General features: G+C 41.3%; 1 protein-coding gene across 14 annotated transcripts in view; it reads left to right on the top strand.

Moving 5' to 3' along the window:
- Window positions 1–20,808, top strand: part of LOC120898584 (RIMS-binding protein 2) — a 90,030-nt gene extending 69,222 nt beyond the window's left edge. For 10 of the 14 annotated variants that reach the window (XM_040304636.1, XM_040304634.1, XM_040304633.1 and 7 more), the window contains 5 exons: window positions 319–768; window positions 848–1,090; window positions 1,876–2,182; window positions 5,488–5,555; window positions 14,019–20,808. In XM_040304636.1, the coding sequence (XP_040160570.1) occupies window positions 319–768; window positions 848–1,090; window positions 1,876–2,182; window positions 5,488–5,555; window positions 14,019–14,648 (1,698 nt within the window). In that variant the 3' untranslated portion in view covers window positions 14,649–20,808. The remainder of the gene's footprint in view (window positions 1–318; window positions 769–847; window positions 1,091–1,875; window positions 2,183–5,487; window positions 5,556–14,018) is intronic. The other 4 variants (XM_040304638.1, XM_040304646.1, XM_040304643.1 and 1 more) reach the window with 3 other exon arrangements.

Below are 20,808 nucleotides of genomic sequence, written 5' to 3' on the forward strand. Positions count from 1 at the left end.
TTTGGTTTGGTTGATCCTTAATTTCAGTTTGCTCTGCGGTAATGGTATCTAACTAAGCCGATCGTTCTATATGTGTTGTTGTCTGTGTATGTTTGCAATCGTTTGCAGCAATTGATGTTGTTATGGTACCGTTGAGCAACGAGCAGAATCATCCATCTTCCGTCTGTTCACGCGGTTGATCATTCTAGTCGTATGTCGTCACGTTCGAAATGGTTAAAATGTGTAACATATTTCTCTTACTATTATCCCTAAATCTCACTTTCCTCTGAAACACACACCTTTGCATTCGTGGTGACTGCGGTATGTGTTTAACCACAGGGCTATCGCAACCAGGGAATGGCCGGTAATCCAACCGGACGTCAGCAGAACCCGCAAGGGCAAAATCAACAGTACTACGGCAACGCGGGTCCGGGCCAGTCACAACAGGGTATGACCGGACAGCAGCAGCAGCAGCAGCAACAGCAGCAACAGCAAGCAGGCATGAATCGGAACCCTAACCAGCAACGGCCAATGAACCCGAACCAACCGATGCCCACCCAACAGCAGCAACAACAGCAACAGCAGCAGCAAAGAATGGCACAGGGTGGCGTAGGACCGGGCCAGCAGATGACGCCCCAAAGCATGCAACCCTATCCACCGCACCTGATCGGAGCGTCCAAGAAGCCGCGGTACTTCCTCGCCCTGTTCGATTACGATCCCGCCACGATGAGCCCGAATCCGGATGCCTGCGAGGAGGAGCTGCCCTTTAACGAGGGTGACACGATCAAGGTAGGTACACGATCAACGGAGTGATTCAAATGGCTGAGATGTTACTGACACATGTATTTTCCCACACCCACAAACGCAGGTGTACGGGGAGAAGGATCCGGACGGTTTCTACTGGGGCGAGCTACGTGGCCGCCGAGGTTTCGTACCGCACAACATGGTCCAGGAGATTGAGGACGGTGCACAGGGCGGTGGCGTCGGCCCCTCGGTGCGTGGCATTAGCCGCGAACGTTGGGGTGACATCTACGCCAACATGCCGGTCAAACGGATGATCGCACTGTACGATTACGATCCGCAGGAGCTGAGCCCGAACGTGGATGCCGAGGTGAGGCCCTAGACTATCATATAACTTACGCCTTATTGTTCCACCAAAACCCTCTTGATCGGTGCGTCGAACCGGTAACTTGTGCTCACTATCTAACCATCTCGTGACCCGTTGTCTAGTGTTTGAACCGCTTCTCCACACACTCAAGGGACAAACAATGCTTTTGACATACACACATATGTAGAACAGGTACATTGCATCTGACATCGTCCGCCAACTCGTCTCTTATCTGCGCGTTAGCCTCTGTTACACCGTTTCCTCCGGATGGGGACTTAAAGAAACACATTGCGGCTAGCCGATATCTTTCAGACATTACAGTTGAACGTTACATATGTGTCGATTTTCTTTCCTTGAGTTTCCTTTTCCGTTCCGTTCTTATTTTCACTGCATGCTGCATGTTTAACTTTACTGACTTTTCCACTCACAGTTCTAGTACAACCTAGCGAAACCCACCGGAAGCGTCTAGCGTTTCTGCAGTTAGACTTAGCGTGTGAGCTCACACTCACGTACACACCTCTCTCGAACAGAAAGCTGGGGTTAGCCAAAGCCAAAGCCATACAATTGCGACCGAAACGTTACTGAAAAGCGAAAACATCACCACCACCACCACCACCTGAATCCAACAGCAAAAATTCCCCCTACGATCCCGTACGATCATGCTCCTTTCACCATCGGAACGATTGACGTACCCAAGATCAGAGAACTCCAAAATTCATCCCCGTAGTGGCATTCTTAATTGACTTATGTGGCTCTACCCCAATTTCTTTCCCACTCCCCCCTCACTGCAGGTGGAACTGAGTTTCCAAACCGGTGCCGTCATACTAGTGTATGGCGACATGGACGAGGACGGTTTCTACATGGGCGAGCTGGACGGGGTGCGCGGGCTGGTGCCGTCCAACTTCCTCACGGAAGCGCCGGACCAGTACAGCCAGCAGGGCCCGGCCGGCAACAATCTCGCCCAGCGTACGCTCAACAGCAACAACAACCGCGGCCGAGGGATCGGACCGGGGGCCCGCGGGCCTCCGCCGCCACCGCGGGACGCCGGCATGGGCGGCATGGGTGGCATGAGCCAACGGGGTCCGCTACGGAAAGGTACGTTTAGCTAGCTAGTTCCGCTCCCGTTTCATTTATTCGGTAGTGTTTCGAGCCTTCTTCTACTTCTACTACTACTACTTCTTCTTCTTCTTCTTCGGTTATTATTCTACCGCTCCCAGTTCCCGTTTCATTTGAGCGCCCATTAGCCATCTTCCAATCCTGCTACCCACTTTCTAACACATTTTTCTTCTGGTGTATAGTACTGTTCGATACTATACCTTTTCATCTGCTTAGAAAATGTTTTCCCCTCTCTTTATCTATTATCTTCAAACTAATTTTGTTTACCAACGATCATTGATCTTTTCAAGTTACCTTATCTGGTCTTTCATTTTTATGTTCAATTCTAAATTTAATCAAATTCATAAACTTTAAACGTTCTTCCAATGCTTTACTTATCTTTTCATGTACATTCCTTTTTACCACATCTCTAACCAACTCAAACTGATTTTTAAATTTTCTTGTTAATTTCACTACTTTTGCTATTTCATGTCTTTATTATTAAAAGTCTTTTAATCATTGTCTGTTTATCACTTTGGATAGTTGCTCTTTTCCTCAAACTATTATTATTTTTGCCCTTTTCCATGTCATTTAGCTTGTTTTTCTTGTGTATTACTATTATCATCCTTTCGCAATGATAGCGAGTGCCATCCGTGCTACTACTCCCCACACACATGCTACTACCCTACATTCTACGAATCTATTCTGTACTCCCATGCTGTTGCTCCTATTTTGTGTATGGTTTAGAATTTTCCTTTCGCTTCGACTCATTTACACCTACACATTGACACTGCCACCCCACATTTTATCTCACTGTATTGTCGAACGGATTAAAACCGCCGTTCTTCGGCATGGTAATCGCCCATAAGCATTGACAACTTCGAACCGATGGTTACTGCCACCGTTCCCTTCCGTTTCGTGCGTTCATGTGCGTCGCCACAAAGCACCAACATCTCCTAATCACAATGTCCACTAACACGAAACGCCCTGCCTCAACCATTTCATTCAACCACCGTACAACTCACTACATCAGCTCACCTTAGTGCTGTCACTAACCACCAAAGTAAAAGCAAAAAACAAACCATACATTCAGAAAAAAGATAGTACATGAAAACGTTTTAAGGAAAATTTCACTAGAAACACTGAACATTTTCAGTCTTTTACAATCTACTACCTATGCAGTACATTGTCCCAAGAAATGACAAAAATAACCAATTAAAACGAAACATGTTTGCCCACCAATCGAATGAACGTCCCTGACTGAAACAAAATCAAACCAAAGCAACAAACAACAACAATTAAATTCTCCAGTTGAGTGTATAATTGTTACACGAGTCGATTCTGGGTTGGCTTTGTTTATCCTATTTTTGAATTCTGACTTTTAGTGTTTCATTTTTGCTGGAGTCTGTCATCTGTTTCACCGACCTGATTTAGTACGTTTTCCTTTCATTTTTCTTATCAGTTTGTTTTAAGAGCACATTGCAACCAGTCGATTGTACTGAACATGATAGAGACACAGCTACTCCTGGTGTACTCGGTTTGGGGTTAGTTATGTTAAGCGATAAATAAGTTAAAAAAAAACTTTGCGTCGAACAGTTGCAGCCAAAAATCTTCCATTTTACCGATCCATTTCTACAAGAATGTAGAATCGGTATTGAAGATTTGAGACAGTGAGTACCTCTTCTTTCGCGTCCTGTGTGTTACGTTCAAACCTAGCAGAAGCTTGTTTGTGATGCTTAAACAGCATTGTAATTTAATCAATAATAATAAAACATTACTACGTGACGAGGCAACTGCAACGCTACTCTTTAATGCAAACAGAACCCTTAACTCATAGCTAAGCGATGAATAATAATGCCGTAAAACATTACAACATTACTAGCGCCTTCTGCACTCATTACAAATGCAAAACTCACAGACAAAAAGTGAAACGCTTATGTTCCGTAAGCCAGTACACGATTGCTTGTTTTTGTGTTCCTCAGCACTTTACAGCTTTGATACAATATGCCTTTCGTTGCCATGCTTCCCTATAAAGAGGGATTCAAAATGGTAACAAATGTTGCTGGCTGTTGGTCTCTAGATACGGATAGATTTGAATCTGACAGTAGTTTTCGATGCAATCCAAATATTAAAGTGAAAAAGACAAACGAAACCTAATTTATTATAATGAGTTCGATCTTTTATATTCAACAATAAGCGTTATCTAACCAACACTTCACAAACCAACCGAATGAGTAAAGCTTACCACGAGGCTAACTCATCCGGGACCCGGATGACTCCGTGTCTCCACTCAACTCAACACTCAACGTGTAAAACCTAATCAGTTAAAAAGCTTTAAATGTTCAGTGTACGCACCATTTTTTACTAATCTCCTTTTCCTGTATCGTATTACTACTACTTCTTCCTCTACTTTTAACCTGACCTATTGTTTGATTTTCTATTCAATTTGTCCTCCGTGTTGGCTTTGTTTTACGCAACAACGTCTTACCGGGCCTACTAACCCTCATCTCGCATCTCGTATGTCCGAATTGTGTTACTGTTTTGTGTTTATGTTTATCGTTTGAGTTTTGATTGGGTTTTACTTTCTTCCACAATGCAGTTTCTAATGTCAAATCAATTCGATTTGTTTTTCTCGCTCCGTTTTTCTTGCTATAGTTTCTCTAACTCCTCTACTTTTCCATTGTATCGCTTTCCATAAACACACACTCTCTCACATTTATAAATATATACATTTATATACATATATAAATTGTTATTCTTCTTGATTATGTATTTGGTGATGAAGACTTCAATGCTCCCGTTTGATTAACCCTACTCCTCCGATTTCCTAAAAAGTTTGAAATGTTATAAAACACTCTTCTCTATATCTCTCTTTCATTGCCTTACTCAAACCATTCACAAGTTTGCTACTGTTTACTTTCTTTCCTTCTCTATTTACGTCCAATTACCTCTGTTACGAGTTTTCTTTTCGTTATTCTGAATTTTTATTTATTTAGTTACAATACTCCTAACCTAACTGCAGATGTCTTAAACGGGCCTAATGAATGGGTTTAAGCTAGTGTGCAATATTAAACAATATTAAGCTATTCAAGTTAATAGCTAATGCATTTTCAAATCTAATTTAAAATTTCATTTGCGCTAACTAACGTCTTTGATTGATGCAATTAAACCTGACGTTTGTGCTTTTGAAGCAACTAAACGCCCATCGTAATTTCGTTCAAGACAGCTGCACTGCTCATTTATTTTTTTACGAATACTCTGCTCTGCTGTGGTAAATGTCAAGTCTTTATGTTGTTTGTTGTTAGATGCTCGCCCTTCTTCCCCTACACTGTTAGACAACATGGGTCACCCTGCCCCCGATCACCAAACGCAGGTAACTACTACTCAAGAGTGAAGCAGAAAAAAACGATACAGTAACTGAGATTAAGTGAAGCCGAGGTCACTGCGAAACTCTTTACGATTTCAATGTGAGGACTGACCGATGCGAGGGATCCAAGTGCATGTTTGAACAGAACATGATTGAGAGATGCACTAATTAAAAACGAAACCTAATATAAACGGCTTAAGATAGAAGAAGCATTAAACGTTAATCATGAATTTAACTCCCCGGTGGTAAATTAAATACGTGAACAACACGATCGTAGCAATTGCAACACCTAGCAGTAGCACACTGGGTATCAAAATGCAATGCAATAAAATTCATTATTATACGTTTAGGTTTTCTTAAGCTGCAGGTTTCGTTTTTTTTGCTGTCCTTCTTGCATTCTCTCTCATACTCTGTTGTTCAAACCGTTGCAGCATTTGTTAAAGCAAATCTCTTAACCCTCCCTGAAAAATAAAATACAGATAAACATTCGCTGCTTGTGCCTTCCACCCAGATACACCCTAACAGCCCAACAGAAACTTGTTAATATTTCTTATTGAATGCGTACAGAAACCAATGTCGGCTACAGAATGAACTGCAAATTTACTCACCAACTCTCTCTCTCTCACAGACACATACACACAAATCTACTGCAAATTTATGTTTTGTGTTTCAGTTTTGCATACCAACTGCATTATTCACATAACAAAAACCATGCACCACAATGATTTCGATTTCAAAAACTTCATAACCAACAACAGTAATAACCGATTTAAACCTCGTACGGTTCAAGCTGCAGGTGATAACAAATGGTAAATGACACCGTGCACTGTGTCTGATGCAAATATAAACAAAAGTAAACAACAAACGTTTTAGGTAATTTGGTAGATGAAACATGTCAGTTTTGTGTTACGTTCCCTTATCCTTTGTTTTTCTTAGTCACGTTCAAATTTAGTTGACGTTTGTGTTATATGATCTTAATCATTGTCTGTGTTGCGTTTGTTCTATTTTTTATAGTTTTGTTTTTTTTTATTTGTAGTTTGTTTGGCCGTCATTTGCCGTGCATTTGCTTCGGTTTCCTCTGAACTCCTTTTTTCTCACGTTGAGTATTCAACTCATTTAGGTGATGTCAGTAATATCTCACAACTTTCTCAACTTTCTCATTCTCTATGCCTTACTTTTCCGAAAGCTGAACAATACCATTTTACATCTCTATCTATATCTATACTACACAATATTATCGTGTTACTTCTAAGCAAACATGTTCTATGTTCTTTTATAAGCTGCTCTCGGTCAGTTCTATTGATTATAAAACGATTGGCGCCACTAGTGGAATGACCACCAGCCTGTTAACCAAAAATGTTGCTTCTTTGCTGTTGTTCTTATTAATGTTACTTTTAGTTATTTTCATTTTTTTTATCACATTGTTTACTACATTTATAGAGTGTAGTTTGCTCTTAATGTTACAGAAATTTACAAGAAAGCATTAACAATAAAATTGCATATCATTTTTTTTTAACACGTTTTACTTGCTTTTAAAAGGTTGATTTTATTTTTTTATTTTAAGTACGAAAACATTTTCAGTCTCTAATGAGCCGATTCGAAAGCTCTTTGTGTGTCAAAATGATTTCATTTGAACATTGTTGCTCTGTTGAGTAGAATGCCATTTTTCTATGTGTGTTTGATTTGGATGTTCATTATGCGACATTTGCTCAACTTTTCATTCTTGATCTACATGCAGTGTTGTCGATACGCTAGATAGCTGGTTTCTCTTTCTAATATTTGGAACGTCACTTGTTAGGCTTCAGATTGGTTTTTGTTTGGATGTTTGCGAATAGTGTTGTGTTGTTTGGTTCAAATTAATCCTTTTTGTTGTGATATTATTTCTGTCGCTTTTTCATACTAAGCACAGTAAGGATTTTACTGTATTCATCATGTTAGATATTGCATACACATTATGGACAATTACATTTACTCCTATTTTCACTCAACCACTAATTCACTCAAAGTTCAACAAAATAAACGTGGTAACAACTATCAGCTCACGCCTAACGCAACACGAGTTACTATTTTTTGACCCAAATGATTAACGGTTAAAAGAACCTTATCTTTATTTTAAATTATATTTTTTATGGTTTATGTTGTGGTAAACTCATTCTTGCATTTTTTTCTTTCATACTGCAAAGTTAGTATTTTATTATTTTCTATTTCAAATATACGATACCCAACGATTCTATTGCTTAAATAACATATCAAAACCAAATGCAACACTCCAAAGTAAAACCGTCTCTTGCTACAACAAAATACACTGAAACGTTGCCTCGTGATTCGTACATAAATGAGGTGCACATCAGGCAGCGTAAGCATGCCCCTGTCACGAAACTAGCAGTTCAGACCGCATTGGAGCTAGGAGCACTGAACACTGACAGATTCCGCCGAAACTTCCTACAGGACACACCGTAACGGACATTCCGTAACTGAAAAGGTGAAACAATCGAGCAATGACCTAAATCAGGAGTTAAGAAACAAACATTTAAACACAACAGTCACCTGGATCCGTCCGTTAACGCGATTCCCTACACTAACCCTAAAAAAAAAACAAACAGAAAACACCGCAATTGGTCCCATGGGCAGGGAAGTCTATGTGCTGGTAGAACTGTGAACATGCTGTCCATTTAATTGTCTCTGGCCTGCCTGTCTCTGTCAATCTATCCGCTATTCGTCTGCCTGACTGTCCGTTTTGTCACTTCCTTTCATCCTGTTTTCCTACCGCCTTTCACTCTCTCTCTCTCTCTTTTATATCTCTCTGCTACTCTTATATGCCTGGTTTAGTCGTCCGTCAGTGCAACTCTGCGTGCAATCCTTCATGCAATGACATTTACCCATCTTAGAGTCCAATTTTCAAAACATGTAAATTTTTTCATTGCATGACAACTAAGCTATTGCGAGCTCCCGCATTGGCAGCTTGTAAATTAGTGTTACTTTTGCAAATTGATTTAGTGAATTTTGTAAAACTTATCAAATTCACTACACAAATAAAATCATAAATGCCCAATTCTTAACATAAATCAATTTAGTTTTTTTTCCGGAAACATAACTTTTCTATTTTCTCTTTTGAAACTCTTGCTCTCGACAAAGGACATTTTCCAATCCCCTGATGTCGTTGATTCTTCCTAAGCTTTTCGTGACCTCCCTTTTCACGTAAATGTGAGTGATCTTCTCACCTGTTGTTGGCTCCCGTGTCATCCCGTGTACGGTGTCCTGCACGGGCAAATTGTTGTAGCTATGTTTGTCGGTGTCTAGCTGTCAGCCTTTGTGTCCCTATGTGTGTGTATATGTATTTATGTTGTATGTAAGAAAACTGTTTTGCTCATACTTTTAATTTTCTTTTGTGTCTTTAAACACCTACGGTTCAACCGTAACATTTCTTTTGCGCGCGTAGTAAAGTGGTGTAGTGTGTTAGAGTTATGCAAAATCAATCGTACCGTAGTGAAGGTTGTAGCGTTTCTTTCCCCGTTTTCTTCCAATTTTACCACACTTGCACTATACTCTAGAATTGTTACTTTATACAGTATAACACTGTACCACTGTGGGGCTTTTGTACACTGAAATAGAGACCATATAACCTACCATATACTAGATCGAAGCAGTTTTTGCTCTCTACCGACTCCCAGCTTTATTACGAGTTTTAGTTTTTCCGAACATTTTTGTTCGCAACAATGCAACAAATCGACACTATGGTGACAAGAAACAATGCTTGATGCCTATTTCCTTCCATGGCCTTGTGGCGAGAGTCATTTTAGCAAAACCATTGCAACACACTTCATCAAAAGCAAAATATCCGATTTATCAAGCCGACCCGACCCGAAAGGGACTCCCGGCTACCGTGGTACCAAAGCAAAACCATTAACGGCAAATAGCCTGAGAGCGTGCCTTTTTTACGATATTTCATTTCCCCGGGATGTTGATGTGTTCCGTCCCGAGCATACATACCAGGAGCCCGGCTACCAAGCAATGATCGCCTTTTTCGATTATTTTCTACCATTTCCCCACAACCATTTACTGGGGAAAGAGGATATTCACTGTGCGGTGCGTGACCCCTACTACTCCCCACGGTGCGGCCCGGTGTATCATGTGTCCTGGGTGGATGGCGTATCCTGTGACCTTGCGCGTATCGCTCGGTGTCTGTTGATAAGGATGGCGAGGGCCGCCGCACCAGCAAGTGAACATTTATTTGCGATCCTACTCGCTCAATTCATCACTATTCGTCAAGCCTGTCAGCCTTATCGTCACGACCTATATCACCGACCAGCCGGAAACGGGCACTGATATCACACCCGTCGTCTACCCAAAGTGGCTACACCCGGTGGCTACAGTAACATTTTCTTTTGCTTCTTCCTCTCGTGCCGTCTCGTTATCGTTTCCCATTTTACCATCTCCTCCATCCGCTTTCCACTGCAGGGACACCAGGGTGTCATTGCTCAATAAACCGAAAACGGAAGGAGGGTCACATCAATTTTTATTGTCAATTGTCTTTTCGGTTTGGCGGTATCATCTATCCGGCTCGTTTCGGCAAACCGAAGGAACACCCAAACCCGCGGGTGTTCACAAAAGCGAGCGACTTTGCATCAGCTTGAAACCGGATATATTACAAGGCGCTGCATTGTGCCTCAGCATGCGTGCGTGAGATCGATTGCGTGCGCTGTTAGTCGATGTCTCTTAGCCTAATCGGGCGCATTTGGATGTCGGTAATGGATTTCGGGTGATGTGGATCCCATCGCACTCATGCACGTATGTACGTGTATGTGTGTGTTATTATGTATTACTAGCAAAAAAAGGCCAAATTTACTGCGCAATACAAATGACAAGCTATTACCATGAAATATGAGACGAAAGATATCTGCTCGCTACTAACTTCACTGGTAATGAGCTAGGAGAGACGGATATTAAGCGACTAGATATTGTTGAGCGACTCAAGCATCCGTAGCAAACTCTCTAAAATCAGTGCAAGAAATTGTGAAATTATGCAAAAATTGTGCAATTGAATAGTATCAAGACAAAAACAGGAATAAAGGTCTAGCAGAGAAGATTAAATAATAAGATTTCCATACATTTTACTACACCACTAACCCACCGTTTACACAGCAATGTTCTAGTACTAGTATCGGTAGTATGTATGTGCTCTAGTTTCCAGTTTATTCATAGATTCAGTTTTTGTAATTGTTGCGAATGTTGCGTTATACTGGCATGACTTTTTGAATCAAATTAGTTTGTAATAGTTTTCTAACATTTCTTAACAATTTCGTTTTCTCCTCTATTACGTCAATCAATGTAGAATTTTACCAAATAGGTCACGCCAAAAGTGAACAATCTTTTAGAACTTGTTTATTAGCAAAGGTTTTTTTATAACTACAAAATTTCTGTTTTGTTTTAAATTATTGTTTTATTATTTTTTATTTTCATTAATTTCATTAAGCTTCTCCAGCAAAACTTGTCCCATCATTCCCTTCCAATAAACCGCAATGAACACAAAAGAAACCACACCATAACTAAAACAAACTGTGATCAAAAACTAGACTAACAACATGATAAAACTAAAACAAAAGAAACCATTACCCACCGTTAATCAGCCACCGGCAATTGTAACATACTGAAGATGTGAAGGGATTCTATTTGATTTTCCTTAAAACAAATCCACTTCCCAAAATGCTAAATACACCAATAATGAGCGCTTTGAAGCTGTAAAACTCTGCCCTTCCATGTAGTGCATGTTTGCCGACGAAGAGATTTTTCCAAGCGACGAACCCCGTCGAATGACTCTTGGCTCGCTGAAGACAAACCTTTGGTTCATTGGCACTGATGGTCCAGCAAGCTAGCCGTCTACTATCGTTCATAGCACGCAATGGCTGCTATCATTGAGTCCGTTCGTAGCGGCGGCGTACATCCTGACACTCTGTTTCACCTATTTTTCTAATATTTTCTTATGTATGGTTGCTATAGTTGTTTACCGCGGCGTTGTACGATCGGGCACATAAATTGTGTTGCCATCGCTAGGAATTGTGTTGCCATCCTACATTCGCACTACGAACTAATTTAATGATAAAAGACATACCAGGCAATTAAAATGCGCTTTGTCAATAGCTATAAAATTACATTAAAATAATACGGTCACCGTTTTCATAATCAGTTTGTGCAGTACACGTACCTTTTTACCATGCACCTTCCGGTGCATGCCCTTACGACGAGAATAGAAGTATAACGCTTGGTTACAGTGTGCGAATTTAACATCAGCTAGCCAACCAGCAACTAATTATTGGTTGGAGGTTGTATCGACCCCCTGGAGCAAGCATAAAATAAGCGACATTAAAATTAGTCCAGTTGCTCGTAGACAAAATTGATTCCAGTGCAACAGCTTCGCCATTGTAGTGTCTCGTTTGGACGATGTTTCTTGCATACTATTTTCCGGTCAAACATGCAGGTCGTCGCGCAAGTGCAGCTGAGAATGGGCTTAAATTGAGTTTTCATGCAAATGAGTCTGCCACATTTTAAATATTTTACTTTTTTCTGTCGTTCTCATCTTCCTTCGCGTTGAATGTAGAAAGGATTGTTTTGCGCGTACGAACAGAATTGGCAATTGTAAAAATAAACATGTTTTACTAAACGATTGCAACCCAAGAGCAGTGTTGAGTGCCCTTGTAAAGCGTAAATAACAGTAAAAACATTTTCCTAAGTTTGGCAGCCGTATGCCGAGTGCCATGAAGTGTTTAACAAACACTATAAACTATTTTAAAGGTCCCAAAAGTTGACCATGTTTATGCATCGCCTCTTCTCTTTCATTGGCCCTCAATTTACCTATTGCTGTCCATCACACCTCGTCTTCACATGTGTCAAGAGACGAAAAATCTCAATCTCTGCCGGCATTGTGCTTAGTTCCGAGCCAGTGCACCGGTTTAGGTAACATTTCAACCCATTTGATGCACATTGTTGCATACCCACTACATGCACGTTTCGAGTGCACTCGTTAGCTACTCGCTCATTCCGTTTCGCTTTAGTTTTTCTTGCTCACTCCCCCTCCTGTTGGGTCCACATTGTTTTTCTAGTATAGCTTCATCACATTTATAGTATTGTTAATCATTTCTGTTAGTGTAAACGTTTTCTCTTCTTCTCTTTAGTAATGTTTTACATTTAGTGGTTACAGTTACCGTTACCCGTATGTTTTGAACACACGTGATTTCTCACATCCTTTTTTTCATAATCGTATTTTTCACTTTCCCGTACTCTCTTTCCTACGACGCTCTGTATTATTTGTATGTTTGAGATTCCCCTTGTTTGTCGAGTGCCTCACACCCAGTTCGTTTGACAGTTCGTTCACACATCATATCAGATTTAGCAACGGGGTAGGAATTGTGAATTGAAATATTTAGCTAACAGTTTGTTGATAGAGAGCCTCTATCGGGGTTCACGCTTTTAAGGGTTGTTACTTTTTCACAACATATTCTCGTTATGCTTTTCTCCAAAGCTGTGCAATTCAGCTACACTAACGCTATCAAATCGTTGAGGCTAAGGTAATGTGTAACGTTAAGGCGCCGGAACTGATTTTCTGGCCCATTTTCTCCACCCTTCAACCAGTAAGTGCATCATGGTCGATTTTTTGTGCAATGCTTTGTTGTTGAATATTACGGTTAATAATAATGCTCAAAATTGTTACTCTACTTAGAGTGTTACCGGTAGAGCGTAAGTGGACGGCGTTTCTTTTGTCTGCTGCCACTAGTGGCCATATTTGATGCATGGGTTTAACCACAAAGAGGTGGTCTATCTCTTAGCAGAGAAAAACTGTTTGCGTTTTCCGTGTTACTAGTTATGCGTTTATAATTCGTTGCGCTCTTCGCTCCAGCAAAACTAGTACCGATTTAGTGTTATTTAGTTTTATGTTAAATGTTTATTGAATTATGTTCAGTTATGTTGGTATTTCTTTATCAAACACTCTAAACTAAAAACCTTAGCTCTGTTTTGGAAACTTGGCTGACTATTTATTTTCTTTAGCAAACGTACGGAGGGCCATGTAATAGAGGTATTTCAAAGCTCAACGATCAGAAGTACCGAAGCAACCGAACATGATAAAACTGACACCGATGTACACACTCAAACCCACCGACACCTCTACAAAACACGCACACATGCCCCTGTTTTTTGGACAGTTTATTGTGTATGTCGACATGTCTCTGTTTATTTTCTCTATCTGTAAACTATTACTCCCTCACTCTCCCCATCTCTCTTTCTCTTTATCTCTCTCCCTCTGTCTGTATCTCTGTCCGTCTCTCTTTCTCTCTGTCCGTCTGTCTCTCTGTCTGTCTGTCTGTCCACGGTTGGGCTGGTGGGGTTTTCCTGGGACGGGCGAGAGCACAGCAGTAGCGAGTGTTCGATGTAACGTGTTCCTTTTCGCATACTAACGCAGCTGGTGGGGTTTTCTAGGGGATGTCGGGGATAGGCGGGATGATCGGTCAAGGGATAGGGATCGGTGGTAATGTCGGCGGCATGACCGGCATGCAACAGCAGCAGCAGCAGCAAACCCCGATGCAGCAGCAGATGCAGCAACCGATGCAGCAACAGATGCGTAACAACCAGCAGCAACAGCAACCAATGATGCAACAGTCCCACCTGCAGCAGCAGCAGCAACAGAACCCGATGATGCAACAGCAACAACCGACCCCGACCACGACCGCCTCGTCCGGTGGGGTGTTTTCCAACGCGTCCAACCTACTGTCCGGTGCGGCCAGTGCTGCCACCGGCGGGCTGTTCGGCAAGAAACCCGCCGCCACCCAGCAGCAGCAGCAGCAGCAGCCGATGCAGCAGCAACAGCAGCAGCAATCGTCCGGTCCATTCGGTGGCTTCGGCATGGGTGGCGGTGGCCAACAGCAGCAGCAACCGATGCAGCAACAGCAGCAGCAACAGCCCGGTGGGCAACCGGGTCAGCAGCAGCAGCAGCAGCCCGGCGGCCCGAATATCATGGGCAAAATCCAGGAGATGGCAGCACCGGGCGGTGATATCCTGTCCAAAGGCAAGGAGCTAATATTTATGAAATTCGGTCTCGGCGGTAAATAACCCCAGGCGTTTGATTATGATTATTGTTATGGTTATTATCCTAATTGTAACTATCGTTCCGAGCCGCGAGCAACCGTTCGATTCCGCGTCCGGCTCGTTATTCGGCTTCACAACTAGAGAAATGCGCGGCCGTGGAGAACTTTCACGAACCAAGAGGGCAGAAGAAAAAAAAACAAAAAACAAAAAACATATACACTCACACATACACACACATGGAGTTGGCGTGATATCAAAACAAGTCAAAACAGCAGGACAGAAGAAAGTACAGAAGAAAAAAAAACAAACGGCGGAGACCACAACCAAACAAACAAACAAACAAACAAACAATCATACATTTGCGCTAACTTTCACCAACGCTTTATTGTTGTTCCTTGCTATCCAAGCCTATTCGCGCTTAGTCCTAGTACAATCCTAGTACAAGACGGGATTCACTAAGGAATGATGGAAACGTGCCCCTCCCAAAATCAACAAAAAAAGGAAACCCAAACCACACACACAAACACACTTTGCTAAAATTAAAAAGCAAGCAGAAAAACAATCGAACTCTCCCCCTACTCTCTATATCTTTTTCTAACTCTCTCTCTATCTCTCACACTATCTCAGCTCTCTTTGGCTCTCGCACTAAAGTTCACTACTTTCTTCTTCTTCGATTGTATTTGAACCTTTCAAGAACGACAATAGAAACAAACAAAACGGCAACCATCCCCCGTTTAAATAGTAGCTAGTGAGATTAACTAAAGCAACCCGAACACAGCATATAACAACAATATGAATAGCATTTCGCAGGTAATAACAGCCGACCGAATCAATAGCAATTAGACCGAATTTCGAACCTTACGCAGACAAATGAGTGTAGCAACTAGTACTGGCGTAGTGTGTTTCTTTTCTTTTTTTCTCACTCTTTCTCTGTCTCTCTCTCTTCTATTACAAATGGGGCGATGGGAGAGGCGCGTGAGGACTATAGAAACGATTTTCGACATTTTCCACAATAACAGAGAGATAGCTGAAAATATCAACAAATGCCTGCAGCACTTGTAGATCGCCTCCCAATGTTTGTGTTTTTACGGCAGTGGTCCGAAAACGAAACGATAACTAGGCGCCTCCATCACTGGTAAACGGGATGGAAATGTACATAGGAAGTTATTGTTGAATACCGCATTGGATAGGAGATGGCAAAAAGAACACCCGTCAAAAGGTAACAATGCTTCGGGAAGCTTTTTCACCTGCCAGCGCTTATGCTTATGCTTCTTGAGAGCGAAGCAGTGTTCAAATGGCAAGTTCTATTATAGCCTGCTTCACTACAGCTGTGTAGGTTTGTGCCTGTTTTGTTTGTAATACCGCTTCCGGTTTCCCACACTGACAAACAAGCAGCAAATGGGCAACAGAGTAATAAGTGTAGGACATAGGGATTAGTAGCTAATAAAATAGCGTTACCACTGCAAATTCACGCACACAGGCCAGGTCAGGTTGACAACACAGCAGAACGTAAGGTTTGCACCTCTGTTATCCGTGTTGAAAGGATCCACGTGCTATGGGTTTCATTTTTCCCCGTGCGCTAGCAAAGTATGTTTCCCCGTTACTAGCAAGCGTTGGTTGAAGAGTGAACCGATTGTTTTTGTTATTTCCTTTCCGTGTGTGTCATTTTTCTCCTGTTGTTGTTGCTGTGTCTGTGTGTTTGTGTGCGCGCGTGTCTGGTTTTTGTCTATACGCATTTCAAATGCGCAACTGTTGCCGCTTAAAATACACAATTCCCCAACCCACACCAGACGGTCGGTTATAGCGTCGTCGTTGTTGCTCTTTCTTTCGTTTGTTAGTACTTAACATTGGTTTCACCTTAAGCTGGCTTTACTGAAAGTGCTTTCTTACTGCAAGGAGAGTATGCGTGCATGCGCGCGCGCGTATGTATGTGTGAGTGTGTGTGTGTTTGTGGTGTTAATCGTACGTTACGAGGTGTTACACAATCACAAATAAATAAGTGAGAGCAAAGAGTAAAGGGAAATTATAGGGTATACATAATGGTACACTTAATCTTATTGGAGCATATTTGCAACAAGACGCTGGAGCGGGAGGATGGATTAAACTTTAGCTAATCGTTATCAAAACAAAACAAAACAAACAAACAAACAAAAAAAACTAAGTAAAAACAAAAACCAAAAAACATTAAACACACGTTTCTTCGTCAAACAAAGTATTCTATTTGTTATTCTAGCTAAAACAAAACAATACAAACACAAATGCAGTATGCTTACGGTTGACCAACATCGTAGCAGAGTTTCCCTGCTGGGTCATACCGGTCATCATTGGTGCAGCATACTGGTACACGTGCAACTCTTCCTCGTTTGGGAGATTGAAAACAAAACAGACACTTCTACACCGACACTCGCCACAAACACTGAGATTACACGCCCAGGAACAAACCAAGGACGACGGTAAGCTCAATTCGTGAAACATAATGCAGGTGTGCCCCGGGGGTGGAATATCTTGTTGTGTGTTGTTGAAGAGTAAGAAACAGAATTAACAAATAATTATTTAAATAGCATTTACACCGACACGAATACATGTTGCAAAGCGTAAAACAAGAATCGCGAACAAAGTGTACGTGAATGGAGAATAAATAGAAAAAAGTGTTGCATTACGTTGAAAGATGGGTTGCAGCTGCAACGTGCGACCCGTGTTTAGAGTAGGACAAAGTAAAGCGGACAAAACAATAGTCGCGGGAAAAGGAAAGAGAATATTGGAAGCTATAAAACAAGGTGATATTTACATTTAGATGCGATCGTAACCCATATCATTACCTTCTTTCCAAACCCTCTCTCCTTCCCATCCTTCTCCCTCCTCAGGAGCATATACATGTATTACACAGGCACACCTTCACACCTACACACACACACACACACACACACATATAAACACACTCACTCATGCACACATTGGATACATCAGCTGGGAAGTGAGAGATGGAAAGGATAGCAAACATTGTTGTTGGAGACCATATCGTGCTATAGTTTGGCCCCATTTCGCACGTGCTAATTGTAGCGTCCTGTATGCGCCATTCGGTTAAAGTATGCGATGAATGAAGCGATAGGAGAGAAAATAATAAAAAAGCATACACACAATAATTACCACGTTCTGCATTCCATATTCGAAAAATGGAAAAAGAAACCTGGGCAAGAAATATCTAGAGAGAATTAGAACATGAGAAAGCTTCAAAAGTAAAATTACAATCTAAACTTAAAACAAACACTTGCGCCACCTTCACCGTCATGCTTCTCTTAAGTACAGTTTCACGTAATGTCTAGCTACAGCGGGGAAAATAGTAATGCGTTAAGCCAGCAACACAAAAGATACACTAAGTTAAACGATAAATTATGGCAAAAAAAGAAACTATCAAACAATACCAAGGAGAAGATCAAGCGCGCATGGTGCTGCGGTAGAAAGACAGAAGCGGAAGAAGGGAAGAGCTAAAAGAAATATTCAAACGATACGCAATGCGTGAATCAAATCGCAAAGTAGTTTAGTGTTATGTAAAAAAAATAATAAAAACAAACAAACAAATAGATCTAACGCTATCACGACAGACACACACACAACAGCATACCCGTACGGATGAGCAAATACAAAACAAAGAAACACTGTAAACAAATAAAAACAAAACCCATGCATTTGCACGAACAGCAGGTTAGGCAGGTAAACAAAGTTAAGTAAATGTATTTAATAAGCGCGTCTGTAGCACAATATATAACTTTACTGTAACGGAACAGGAAAGCAGAAAGTAAGCAGTTCGCCTGAGGTGGATAGGAAAAGCTAACAGTGAAAGAAAATCAAAGCTGAAATGGCAGTCGCTACGATGTTACAATATAGATCGTTATTGTTAGCATGTGACCGGGGGTAGGCGAAGGATGCGTTACGATTATCTGGGTACAGCTATCGCAATCACTATCCACGAGAAAAGAAGCGCTACAATCATGCAAATGTAACATGAAACAGATATGCAATGCTGTTTATTCTGGGAGGAAATGGAGGTTGCGTGTTCGATACGGATCACGATGGCACGCGCTCGTGTGTTGTTACTTACTTCAATTGCAATGCGTACAATCTTCTCGCACTGCGTGAGGCGCAGTACGTTCCTGTGCGTTAATCTCTCGTTAGTCTCTTGCGCCGTTTTCGTCCCTGTTCTGCTTCCGTCTTTGCTGAATCTAAAAATTGGACAATTCAATCGGAATCTATTGCACACGTTTTGAGGAAGCGCAAAGCAAACATGAGCATTATAATTCGGCTAAAAGGCATAACGTGAAAAGTGTTGTGTTTATCTCAAACAACGTTTATCAACCGAGAAGAACAGCCCAGTGAAGATTTGAAAGTTATGGAATAATTAAACAAATAAAAGGATAACCATGCGGACTGTAGAGAGCGCGAACGGAACCACACGTGAAGCACATACCATACCAAACAGAAATAAAATCATTCGTTTGTAAGTGAAGCGATACTTAAACAAGCGCAATGAAAGATATCTTGTGAAAACTACTGCTTGCAACAAATTGAACTAGAAAGAAATTGTTTAAATTTAATACATCTGGCGGCAAAGGTGAAGTAGGAGCGGCAACAGCTGGAGCAGCATCGGCAGCATCAAAATATACAAATAATTGAAAACTAGTAGCACACACAAACACACACGAAGCTATCGTGAGTAAACTGTAAATATGATGTTTGCGTAAAAGTAATGCGAAAGTCTCACATTTGCAACAGCCATTCGGATGGATGTTTAGCGGCATTCGTCAGAGCTCTAGCATACGTTGCGCACCAAGCGGTGATCATGGTAGCAGCAAGATCAGCAGAAACAATAATTCAAACTACTAACGACCCTTCTCCCCCGCAGTACCAGTCTGGTAAGCGTATAGGATAACAATAATATCAACCTATTAATAACAGCCAAAACAGCAAACAATGATGAGGTTGAGATTGTTTGAAAGATCATCTTTAACTGCTGCAAACCCCTAGAGGTAGGCTAGTAAGGGTAAGGGGCTGTATAAAAGAAAAGAAAAGAAACAAAAAAATGCGAACCCAATGCAGAAAACATTCGAAGCCCGTCGATCAAAATGATATATTATTAGGTGACGAGTATGTGTGTTTGTGTGTACAGAATACAGGATCTGAGGTGCACCCGAGGGAAAAGCCATTCTGTTGCGGCACGAGTTCAAGCGAGGTAACAGGCATGAGACAACCAAACGACCACAAATGTTTACCCACCATTAATTAAATTGAACATATTTACAAAATAATATATTATTGAACAACTTATTCATTACCACGGAAATTGCCGAAGAAAATGATCGGGAGCAAAAGAAAAGCTCGTTTGCGAAACGACCCAGTACAGTGGCAGTGAGTTTGGAACAGCAGTAACGGAACGCAGAATAGTATACCCCTACCGCGGATAGTATTCTTTCTTATCCACGTGTGTCGTGGCACTAGGGATAAAGTTATACACTACCCTGACACTAACCAACAATCACAAAAATACACTCAACAGACACACACACACACATAATACTCCTCTAATTACTATATCGGTCATCAGTCCAATTTTTCGAACTCGATCCTGTTTTGACGCGAAGTCTGTAATGTTCAGGCTTTAAAGGAGTGCACACCAAATAATCCCCCCGGGTCAAACGTTTGATTCACACAGTGCTACAAAAGAGAAGGCAAAAAAGGAAGAAGGAATAACAGGTACAGCAAAGAAACAACAATAAAAAATCTCGTAACAACCATTGTACCACAAAGCGACAGACATGCAACGTAAAACACAGACTATTCACAATCAAATTGCAACAAACGGAACAAAACACATACAGAAAATCCAAACAAAAGAACAAATAAATTAATAAACCTTCTCCTCCATACTTTCAACATACCATCTACTAGCGCGTTATATAAAAGAAAGGGAGAGAGAGAGAGAGAGAGAGAGAGAGAGAGAGAGAGAGAAGAAAAAAATCACAGTAAAACTGCAGCATAGTAGAACACGTCAATGCATAGTAGCACGATCGAATGATCCCGTGAACGTAAGAGCAGGAATCTTGACTGTTTCCGTTTTTGTTGATATAATTAATGAAATGAAAAAGTAAGAAATAAACGAGGTCGCATGAGAAAACGCAAATGAAACGCA

Source organism: Anopheles arabiensis, chromosome 2, assembly GCF_016920715.1.
Source record: "Anopheles arabiensis isolate DONGOLA chromosome 2, AaraD3, whole genome shotgun sequence".
Lineage (NCBI taxonomy): Eukaryota > Metazoa > Arthropoda > Insecta > Diptera > Culicidae > Anopheles > Anopheles arabiensis.